The sequence below is a fragment of the Balaenoptera borealis genome (assembly GCF_965194805.1).
Source record: "Balaenoptera borealis genome assembly, chromosome: 5".
NCBI lineage: Eukaryota > Metazoa > Chordata > Mammalia > Artiodactyla > Balaenopteridae > Balaenoptera > Balaenoptera borealis.
In genome coordinates, this window is record NC_138862.1 from 48,309,762 (window position 1) to 48,321,908 (window position 12,147).

The 12,147-nt window shown below is 39.9% G+C and overlaps 1 protein-coding gene across 7 annotated transcripts in view; it reads left to right on the forward strand.

Annotated features, from left to right (window-relative positions):
* Positions 1-12,147, forward strand: part of LNP1 (leukemia NUP98 fusion partner 1) — a 44,362-nt gene that overhangs the window by 23,079 nt on the left and 9,136 nt on the right. For 6 of the 7 annotated variants that reach the window (XM_082392239.1, XM_082392235.1, XM_082392236.1 and 3 more), the window contains 2 exons: positions 10,188-10,244; positions 10,329-10,559. In XM_082392239.1, the coding sequence (XP_082248365.1) occupies positions 10,188-10,244; positions 10,329-10,559 (288 nt within the window). The remainder of the gene's footprint in view (positions 1-10,187; positions 10,245-10,328; positions 10,560-12,147) is intronic. The other variant, XM_082392240.1, reaches the window with a different exon arrangement.

Consider the following 12,147-nt stretch of genomic DNA (forward strand, 5'->3'; position numbering starts at 1 on the left):
ATTTCAACACCTCATTGAACTTCAGGTTCTTTAAGTAAAAAAGGAGAGAGGTTGCATTGGTTGATCTCCAAGAACCCTTCTAGCTCTAGCTTTCCATGATTCTGTTGTAAAGTAAACACCTGCTTATCACACTCTCATTTGAATTTTAGTATCTGTTAGACTTTAAAAACTGGGAAAATCTACCCTATTTCAAGAATGCACTTATAGGTTGTAATATTGTTTGCCTTAAACTCTTCGGGAATAGCAAAATTTGTTTTGTATAACATTTCTCAGTGGGGTCCATATATCTTTTCCTGCTCGTACTGGCTTTGGACATTTGCCTGAATTAACCTGTTTAGATTCTCTGAGTTGACAATGAATTCCATAATTATCAGACTAACATGCAGAAAGCATGTGTTTATCTAAGGAGACAAAGCATGGGATAAACATGACAACCTGACTGAGTTGAGAAAACACAAATCACAGATCACAGATCAGGGAACCTTGGGTGATGTGGGCAGAGACCTAGAAAATGGGGGGTCTGATTCTTCATCTCTATTCACACAATGCCATGTATTTGTGAAGTGAATCTGTAGTTGGATACTTAACTTTTCCTAACTCTAAGATGCGCTCAAATTTTTCTTACTTTAGAGATATGAGAAAAATTAGGTTTTGAAGTTTTCTGTTTTGCTTTGAGCTCAATAAAAGACCTTAAAAAAAAAAAGAGCTTACTTTTAGCCTTATCTTTTTCCTTCTCTCCCCACTGCTCCACTCTAAGGCTCTTCCCTCTTGCAACCTATTAGTAACCTACATCCATCAGTATTGCATGCAAAGGAAGAGAAGAATTTTCCCCTTCTTTCCTATTTGAATGTGGTTTCTAATATGGCTCTTCAGCCTCATGATTCTTGCAAAACCATAGTGATGGAGCATTAAATCATTAAACATATTTATAGAACACCTACTGTGTGCCAGGCGTTGTGCAAGGCACAATAGGATTACAGGGAAAAAGAAGACATATGGTGTTAGTTCTTGTGGCACTTCTAATCTAGAGGAAGACACAAACTTGGCAGGAAGAATGAGGTAGACAAGGGGTAAAACTTGGTCCTTCTCAGAGAACACTACTTTTTGACAAGACTCATTATAATCTGTGACTGCTGATTTAAAGCAAATTAAAATATCTAACTTTACTCTCCTGAGGTGCTTGGTGATAAAAAATAAGGTAAGTAATATGAAGTCTCTCTTATCACTCTCTCATATGAAGGCAGAACTAATCTACCTTCTCCCTGCATCGTCACATGAATACAGACTTGAAGTAGAACAATCTCCATATCCCTTATTTATTCTACTCATTGAAAGTGAATTTTAAATAGTCTGTTCGACTTTTTAGTCATCTTCTCCTTCAGCTTAACATGGTTTTCTTAACACTGTTCTATACAGTTAGGGCCTGGTGGAAGGGAGGATTATGCTGAATGAAAGATCTCTTCAAGGAGGAACTGAGTTCCCTGACCTGGGGCTTTGCTAACTCTACATGGACTTTCTCAGTGCTTCTTTGATGCTCACATAAGCACATGTGCTGGTCTACATCATATCATTTGAGGGGTACAAAATAAACCTCTACCTATCTGCACACAAGGGATTTTTTTTTAAATATAAAAGAGATGCAAGAGGGAGGGGATATGGGGATATATGTATGGATATAGCTGATTCATTTTGTTATAGAGCAGAAACTAACACAACACTGTAAAGCAATTATACTCCAATAAAGATGTTAAAAAAATTTTTAAAAATAATCACCTTTAACCAATTTTATATTCTGTCGTCATATTCTCAATTTAAAGCTGCAGAAGATATATCTAATTTTAATTTTTATCCCTGATTGGCCCAAGGGTAGCTACACACTCTCGTCCTTGTAGTATCTCACTGCAGCGGTGGTTCTCCTGTAGTTGCTCACTACAGGGATGGGGTGGGGCATGGCCCCCTTAGAGGATTTCTCGAACCCGAAGAGAGAGGGGATGCCCTAAAGTTTCATGACTAACAGTGGTTCCTTGTTTTTCAGATTAAATTTGTATTTAATTTTAAGAGGAGACAATGCCTTAATCCAAAGAAATGAAACTACGAATAGAATTTCAGGCATCAGGGATGTTTCTACAGAGGAGCTTTTATCATAAACTTCCATGGACTTGTTTCCTCTCTTCTACTAGATGCTGACATAGAGGAGTTGCTGGGAAGGCAGCAGAGTGGAGTGGGTAAGAGTGAGGGCTCTGGAGGTAGCCTCCCAGCGCCTACTACTGGCAGCATAACTCTGAGCAAGTTACCTAACCTCTCTCTGTCTGAGATTCCCTCTATGTAAATGGAATTGATGATAATAGTACATACGTCATATGGGTGTTGTTAAGATCCAGTGAGTAATGTATACAGCGTGCTTAGGACAGTGCCTGGTACCTAATAAGTACTTCTTCTCCTCCTCCTCCTCTCCTCCCCCGCACCTTCCCCTCTCCGTCCTCCTCCTCCTCCTTCTTATGTGTCAGAGTTTAAAATGTCTTTTAGTTTCCCTAAAGGATGCCCAGTGGATGGTACTGACCTACCGTTTCACCAGTTGAACACTTGAATCTTTTTTTTGCCTGATGCTGTTACCATATATAGCTAGTTGACTAATTTATAACCCTCTTGGCTCTGTTGATAGGCAATTAGTCTACATTATAAAATATTCCTCACATAAAATTCTTTTAGACTAATTCCTAAAGACCTACAAATTATTATTACTTTCGTAATCGAATTCTGTTACAACTGGTACATTATTAGAAGTCACGTTTACAGGAAGTTTCACATAGAAATAGAATGAAGTTGTTGCTGCTGCTGAAGACAGAAGTTTGGGATTATTCAGCCAAGGAAGATATGTCTTATGCTTAGGCATGGCACTTTACCTCTCCCGTAAAGTCACTAGTCACATGTCATAGGCAAGTCACTTAGCCAAACTAAGATTCATTTGCTTCATCTGTAAAAGGGGAAGAATGACTCCCTTGTAGGATTTGTTCTGAGGTTAGAGATAAGCGCATGGTCCCCAGAGTCCCTGACACACACGGTGCACTAAGATTCAACATGGGTCTTACTGTCTCAACACCTGGATCTTTCTCCCTCTTGTTTCTCATCTTGCTGTTGATGGGTGGCTCAGGTGCTTGCATTTACTCAGAGGGCAGGAGGTGTACAATTGAAGGGTGATTGCAATTAAACCCAGAATAAAAAACATCAAGTAGTTAAGCTCTTGAAGTGAAGATGTTACATAACTTTTTTTTTTTTTTAAAGTGAGGACCTATGGCTTGGGGTTAGAGAGTGCATAGGATTTTTTTTTGACAGAAATGCTTTTCTGAGACCACAGTAGGAAACAGCATTGTTTTTCAGAACACTGTTTTCTAGTGAGAGTCAGGGCACTGGGTAGTTATTGCTCAGAAAATCCATGCCTGCTGCAGGCTATGTAGCCTGAGAGCTGGGGAGTCCAGGTGCTGAGCTCGGAGCGTGGGGATCCCATTCCACGTGCTAGAGCCTGCTTCACAGCATGTGAGATAGATCCATAAGATTGGTCCATGACCATGGAGGTGACAAGTCCAGACCTTGAAAAAGTCAGCTATTTAGGGCGTTGATTCAAGTCTTTGTGAGTGAAATTACATTAGAAGGGGATATAAAATTCCAAAAGTAGAGCTTGCTTAGTAAGTAAACATTTTTTAAAGTGGGAGCTTTCTCCCTGTAACCAATTAGAGAGCTCTTTTAAGCTTGTTTCTCACAAGGTCCCACACCAAAAGAGACTAACTGGAAATGTCATCTGCTATAAGGAGATATTAAGTGTTTATTTATATTGTGATGGAAACCCTTGCATTTTTTTCAGGTCTCTCAATGGAAGAGGACATTTGTACAAACATCTGCATTTCACTCCCAGTCTCACATTTTTAAGTTTTATTTTTCAAATCTTAGTGTGGTGAGAACATGTAACATGAGCTCCACCGTCTTTGGCAGATCTTTAAGTGTACAATGCAGTATTGTCATCTTTAGGCACAATGTTGTGCAGCAAATCTCTAGAACTTATTTTGCATAACTGAAATTTTATACCCATTGATTAGCAACTCCCCATATCCCCCTCCTCCCAGCCCTTGGCAACCACCATTCTATTCCTTGCTTCTATCAGCTCGACCATTTCAGATACCTTATGTAATATTTGTCCTTCTGTGTCCCAGTCTCAAATGTTCAAGTATTATTTCTTTCCTGATAATATAATACATGATCACTGTAGAAAACATGAAAAATACTAAAATGGAGTAGGAAGAAAACAACCCCAGATCGCAGACAAAGGCTTTGATCACAGTTGGGTATGTTTTAAGATTGCCCATCTTATGATGTCCCCACAGCTTACCCATCCCAGCCCGCCCCTCTCCTCTCAGGCGCTCCCTGGCCTTACCAGACTTCTCTTCCTTCTACGCCAGCAAGCTCCTTCTGTGGCAGGGCTTCTGCATGTATGGTCTCATCCTCAGGTGGACAAGCGTTCTCTGTTTCCTAATTAACCCCGCTCATCCTTCAGATTGTAGCTTAATTGTCACACCTTCACAGAAGTCTCCCCTGACCCTCCCAGTCACCTCAACACCCATCCAAATATATGTGGTTTTACTCTGCTATACCCTGTTATTGCACCTTGAACATTCCCTTAATAGCATTTGGCCAAGGATGTAGGCATATGCCCATTTATTTATCGCCATTGCAGACATAAGTTCTAAGAAGGGGACACTCTGTTTTGCTCCCCAGTTTATCCATAGCACCAAGTACCATGTCTGACCTACAGTAAATGGACTAATTTATACATACTTACCTCATGTATCTTAGCAACTTTATAAATCTTTTTTTAAAAATTTATTTTATTTAATTAATTTATTTTTGGCTGCATTGGGTCTTCGTTGCTGCACGCAGGCTTTCTCTAGTTGCAGCGAGCGGGGGCTACTCTTCGTTGCGGTGTGCGGGCTTCTCATTGCGGTGGCTTCTCTTGTTGCAGAGCATGGGCTCTAGGCGCGTGGGCTTCAGTAGTTGTGGCATGCGGGCTCTAGAGCACAGGCTCAGTAGTTGTGGTGCACGGACTTAGTTGTTCTGCGGCATGTGGGAATCCTCCCGGACCAAGGCTCGAACCTGTGTCTCCTGCATTGGCAGGCGGATTCTTAACCACTGCGCCACCAGGGAAGCCCCAACTTTATAAATCTTTAACCATATTTCTGATTATTGTTTGAGAGTAAGTTTCTATATATGTGTATTAGTTTGCTCAGGCTGCCATAACAAAATACCACAGTCTGGGTGGCTTAAACAACAGCCATTTATTTCCTCATAGCTCTGGAGGCTGGAAGTCCAAGATCAAGGTGTCAGCAGGTTTGGTTTCTTCTGAGGCCTCTCTCCTTGGCTTGTATTGATAGATGGCACCTTCTCGCTGTGTCCTCACATGGTCTTTCCTCTGCGTGAGTATATCCCTAGTGTCTCTAAATTCCCTCTTCTTGTAAGAACATTAGTCAGATTGGATTAGGGCCACCCTAATGGCCTCATTTTAACTTAATCTTTAAAGACCCTATCCAAAATACAGTCACATTCTGAGCTACAAGCCACATTCTGAGTAGGGCTTCAACATATGAATTTAGCGGGGTGGGTGTTGGGGGGAGGTACGACACAAATCAGCCCATAATAACGTGCGATGGATGGACCCAAGGAGGGAAATTATTTTAAGCCTTTTGACTCACTCATACTGCCAACAGCTTTCTAGGAAAGCTGTATCCATTTATAGTCCTACCAGCAAGGAATGACAGTGCCTATCCCCCAGCACTCTTACTAGTGTTAGTATTATTAAAAATTTTTTTTTGCTAACTTGGAAGGCAAAATTGTATGTGACATCATTTAACATAATTTTTGACTACTAATAAGCATAAACAATTTTTATGTTTGGTATTTCTTTTTCTTTATACATTTATTTATACATTCTTATACATTCTTTATACATTTATTCATTCAATATATATGTAATGAACTCATGCTATGAAGAAGGCAAAGTGCTGCATACTGAGATTCTAGCAGAGAATGAAATGTAGCCCCTGACATGAAGGAGCATACAGTCTAATGGAGAAGAGAGATGTGTAACAAAATTAACCAAATTATTGATGACAGTTGTGATAAGTGTCATGAAGAAGTGTGAGATCTCAGGAGAGCGTCTAATGGTGGTTCAGGGGCCTGAACCAATTGGGGTGGTAGGAAAGGCTTTCTGGGGAAATGCAGTTTCCACGGTGACTGCAGGGTGATTAGCCAGGGATGAGGTGAAGCGATGGGGTTGTGGGCGGGGTCACAGCCAGAGAGGACCACTTGTGAAAGTGCCTGTGCTGGGCAGGAGCAGGTGAGCTGGAGGAACTGACAGAAGACCAGTGAGGCTATGTCACTGAAGAGGTGAGGGTGGTGCAAGATGAGGCGTAAAATGAAATGTGATAAGGTATGAGTTTGATGTTGTTTTAACTATGCTGGCTGCTGTGGGAAGAGTGAAATAAAGTGAGTAAGGGTGAATGCAGGATATCCACTACTACGAGCCTGCTGCTGGAATCTGGGTGAAAGGTAATGATGACTTGGATTAGGGTAGTAACAGTGGTGCCGGAAAAAAGTAGATGGTTTTGAGAGACATTTAAGAGGTGGAATCTGCTGACTTGGCAATTGGATGTGGAGGGGGGCTTCTGAGTTACTGGTCCAAGTAACCGGGCAAATGGTGGTGCCGGTTTCTGAGTTCTGGGACACTTGAGAAGCAGGCTTGGGAAGGAGAGATGATGAGTTCAAATTTGGACAAGTCAGGTGGGGTGCCTATGGGATACCAAGAGGAGAAGTTCAGTGGGAAGAAGCTCAGAAGAGAGGTCTGGGCTAACAAATAAATCACAAACTAGGTTATAGATGGAAATTGAAGCCTGGGGGTGAGACATTGAGGGAGACAGTGTAAAGTAAGAAAGCAAAGGAAGGGAAGGAGGACTAGTTTAGAGTGTCAGGGGACTCCAACAGTTATGAGTAGTTAGAAGGGAGAAGTGAGCAAAAATGTCTAAAACACAGTGGCAGAAAGATCAAAGGGAAACCAAGAGGGTGCAGTGGTAGAAGGCAAGGGAAAGACTGTTACCAGAAGGGTTCAATAGGCAACTGAGTTGAATGCTATGGAGTGACTAACGACCATTAAGTGCCCAGAATTTGGCAACATGGAGACCAATATCCTGACTAACATTAGTGTTAGATGAAAAAGTGTGAGATAGCCTCATCCACCAGGGGGCAGACAGCAGAAGCAAGAAGAACTACAATCCTGCAGCCTGTGGAACAAAAACCACATTCACAGAAAGATAGACAAGATGAAAAGGCAGAGGGCTATGTACTAGATGAAGGAACAAGATAAAACCCCAGGAAAACAACTAAATGAAGTGGAGATAGGCAACCTTCCAGAAAAAGAATTCAGAATAATGATAGTGAAGATGATCCAGGACCTCGGAAAAAGAATGGAGGCAAAGATCGAGAAGATGCAAGAAATATTTAACAAAGACCTAGAAGAATTAAAGAACAAACAAACAGAGATGAACAATACAATAACTGAAATGAAAACTACACTAGAAGGAATCAATAGCAGAATAACTGAGGCAGAAGAACGGATAAGTGACCTGGAAGACAGATTGGTGGAATTCACTGCTGCAGAACAGAATAAAGAAAAAAGAGTGGAAAGAAATGAAGACAGCCTAAGAGACCTCTGGGACAACATTAAACACAATAACATTCGCATTATAGGGGTCGCAGAAGGAGAAGAGAGAGAGAAAGGACCAGAGAAAATATTTGAAGAGATTATAGTTGAAAACTTCCCTAACATGGGAAAGGAAATAGCCACCCAAGTCCAGGAAGCACAGCGAGTCCCATACAGGATAAACCCAAGGAGAAACACGCCAAGACACATAGTAATCAAATTGACAAAAATTAAAGACAAAGAAAAATTATTGAAAGCAGCAAGGGAAAAACAACAAATAACATACAAGGGAACTCCCATAAGGTTAACAGCTGATTTCTCAGCAGAAACTCTACAAGCCAGAAGGGAGTGGCATGATATACTTAAAGTGATGAAAGGGAAGAACTTACAACCAAGATTACTCTACCCGGCAAGGATCTCATTCAGGTTTGATGGAGAAATCAAAAGCTTTACAGACAATCAAAAGCTAAGAGAATTCAGCACCACTAAACCAGCTCTACAACAAATGCTAAAGGAACTTCTCTAAGTGGGAAACACAAGAGAAGAAAAGGATCTACAAAAACAAACCCAAAACAATTAAGAAAATGGTCATAGGAACATACATATCGATAATTACCTTAAACGTGAATGGATTAAATGCTCCAACCAAAAGACACAGGCTTGCTGAATGGATACAAAAACAAGACCCATATATATGCTGTCTACAGGAGACCCACTTAGACCTAGGGACACATACAGACTGAAAGAGAGGGGATGGAAAAAGATATTCCATGCAAATGGAAACCAAAAGAAAGCTGGAGTAGCTATACTCATATCAGATAAAATACCCTTTCAAATAAAGAATGTTACAAGAGACAGGGAAGGACATTACATAATGATCAAGGGATCAATCCAAGAAGAAGATATAACAATTATAAATATATATGCACCCAACATAGGAGCACCTCAATACATAAGGCAACTGCTAACAGCTATTTTTTGCCATATTACAAGGTACTACAGACTGAGGCCTGGAAGGACTTGAAGGTAACAACTCCAGCTTTTTGACAAATTCTTTGAGAAACCTGAGGACCTCCCTCACCCCTAAAGAGGTTATCATTTACCCAAGGTCGCACAGCTAGTGAGTAGCAGATTGACATACCTGGGTTTTCTGATTTCAGATCTGCTGGCCTTGTTGCTCCAAGTTAGCAGTTAGTAATGCCAGGACGCAGAAAGAGCACAGAGTGTGGTTACAATTGACTTGGATTGCAATCCTAGCTCTTCCCTTTATCAGTCATGTAGCTTTAGAAAAGCCATTTAATCAACTTTTCTCAGATAAATAATAGCACTGTGGAAGGGCAAGTTTCTGCTTGCTGTGAGGGGCAAGTGTGTCTGCACATAGTAGGTGCTCCATCAATGGGACCTCATCTCAAACTCCAAACCCAGGTATCTTGGAGCCCAGAGTATGGGCCCCTTTGCCCACACGCTTGTGAAATGGGTCTAATCCTCTGTAACACATGAGATGCCAAGAAATCCTAAAGTCTCCATCAATTTCTATCATATGAAGTTTATACAGCATCATTCATTATAAGAAAAATACATATTAAAACAATAATACTATCTCACTCTTCCTATTTGTTGGAAAGTGGGGAAACAGGCACACTCATGGTTTGGAATATTAATTTGTATCACCTCTTTGGAGAATAATTTGACAATACATATCATAATTTAAAATGCACTTATTCTTTATTAACCTACCTGTTTCACTTTTACAGATACATTCATACACATCCAAAATGTGTATCATTGCAGCATTCTCTGCTACAGCAAAGTTTGCACAGGAACTAAATATACCTTTTAAAAAACAAAAACAAAAACCAAAAAAAAAAAGAAAAAGTGTGAGTGAAAAAGCTGGAGTGGAGTGGGTTGGGGAGTGAGACAAATTAACGGAGCAAGTGTCACAATTCTTTCAAGAAGTTTGGTTTATCTGAACTATCTTTTTTTCATCATTTTCCAATTGTGATTTTAACACTGATGTCATTGTAGTACATGACCTCTATGTTTGTGTGTATTATGTGAAATATCCTTATTTTCAGAATATTTATTAAACATGCAGCAAATATTTTAAGTTTTTCTTGTCTACCATATTATATGTTGTTTTTTATGCACATTAGCTTTATTTTTATGTAGTCAAATTAATTTTTTCCCTATGACTTCTTCCATTGCTCTTTTGCTTAGAAATTCCTTCTCCATACAGAAATCACACAAATATTTGCCTTTGTATTATTTCTTAAATGTTTATGGCTTCATTAAAAATTTATTTTGATCATTTTGAAATTTATCTTTACATGTCAATTTAAGGCTGGAACACTTTATTATACCACCCTAATGATAGAGGAGCAACATAGCTAATCTTGGGATGTTCTACTTAATGTTTTGACCAATTGACCCCACTGCCTCATTGCAGGAGAAAGCTCCTACTGATCAAGAAGATAAAATTTCAGTTCAACGTGAGATTTGTTTGGTTAGTAATTTATGGACATTCTGTCTCTGTGCTAATATTGTGCAGTCTCTTTATATTGTAAATTTTTAAATTCTGTATTCCCAGTTTCCTGTGCTTCCCAGCATGATGTCATCTGACAGCCATCCTAGACGGCATTCTTTTGAGGACCAGGGATTTCAATGCCATACTCACATGCGGGATTACAGAAAATGCTCAGGGGATGGGTCATTCAAGGAGCCACTGGAATCAAAAATAAGTTCCCATTCCAAAATTCAGGCATTATCAGAGTCCTTTGAACAGCAACTCTGCTTTAGAACCAAACGCTCTGTCTCTTCGGTACATAACAGAATTATTGAATATTTAAACCATTTTAGAAAAGGAAACCCAAAGGATTCATCCCTCCCTAGTTTGAGGAGAACAAATCTAACTTCTTCATTTACAGCTTCGTGTTGAGATCTTTGAAAAATGGCACTCAGTTTTAGATAGCCCAGGTGTACATAAAATTTTAAAATTATTATTATTGAAGACATGTGGTGTAGGAAGGATTCCTAAAGGAGCACATGTGGAATGTTTTTGTTACCAAGGTCCTCTGTTTTCATCACCCTTGTTATAAATAATTGTGATTCATTCTCCTTTTACTATCTGAAGAAGAAAAAACTGCCCCTACTGCTCTTGTTCTCTCATATTTAATCTGGTAGTAAATAGTTTGTGATGGTGTTGTGTTCCCCTGTACTTTTAAAAAGCACACAGAAGGAACTCTCTGGACACAGTGGTGTGAGTATCCAGGACCAGAGGAGCAGTCCAGGCATTCACAGTGGCCTCGTCAGAGTCTAAGTGAAGCCCAAGGGAGACAAAGGCACAAAATGGGGGAAAGAATTGAAATGCCACTGATGATGCCAAACTTGATACGTAAAGTAATAAACTAGAGACCCAATTAATTGGGGGGTAGTTTTTCAACTCTGCAACGTGCTCACTGAGTGGCCTTGAGCAAAATACTTTTTTTTGTGTGTGTGTGGGTCTTTGGTTTTGATTTTATTTTGCAAAACAAGAATAATGATATGTTTCTGCCATGTCGTAGGCAGAGCAAATAAGTAAACCTAGGCGTATTGCCACCTGGGTCTTGAGCTGTGCCTTGTGAATGGCCAGGGGAAGACACTCAGGCGCTTCCTACCTAACTGTCCACCTGAGTGCGGTGCTTTCTGCCTAGCAGTGATGGCTGTTGGGATTGTCCCTGTGCATCTTTGCCTCACAGGTGGCACCTCACTTTTGTCGCAGTGACCTTGTGTATCTACGATTCCCCTTCAGTAAGCTGCTCTCTCTACTGGATCATAAGAGGAATAAGGGAGGAAGAGTAGTGAACAGCTGTCACTTACTCTATCTAAACCTATTAAGAGTTTCTGTTTTGTCTTTTCTTTGTACTGTTTTTTTAAGATATGGTTTCAGACTTAGAGCAAGGTTGCAAGAATAGTACAAAACTACACCCTTCGTCTAGACTTCCTCTAAACGTGAATATATTATCACATTTTCCTATACCCTCTCTCTCCTTTCCACCCCCAAACAAGGGCACAAGGACATAAATGCAGTACAATAATTAAACTCAGGAAATTAACACCAATACAAAACTTTTATATCCAATCTATTGACCTTATTCATATTTTGTCAGTTGTTCCAATAATATTTTTTAGAACGAGATTCCAGATCATGCATTGCAACCGATTTTTATTTCCCTTTAAGGTATTTTATTTCTGGAGCAATGCCTTGGTCTTTTTCATGGGACTGGCATCTGAAGAGTACAGGTCAGTTATTTTTTAGAATGAAGCTCAGTTTGAGTTCATCTGATATTTCTTCATGATTAGATTCACATTATGAACTTTTGGCAGGAATAAAACTGGCGTGAAAAAATTCCTGTTTCAAAACTACGTGT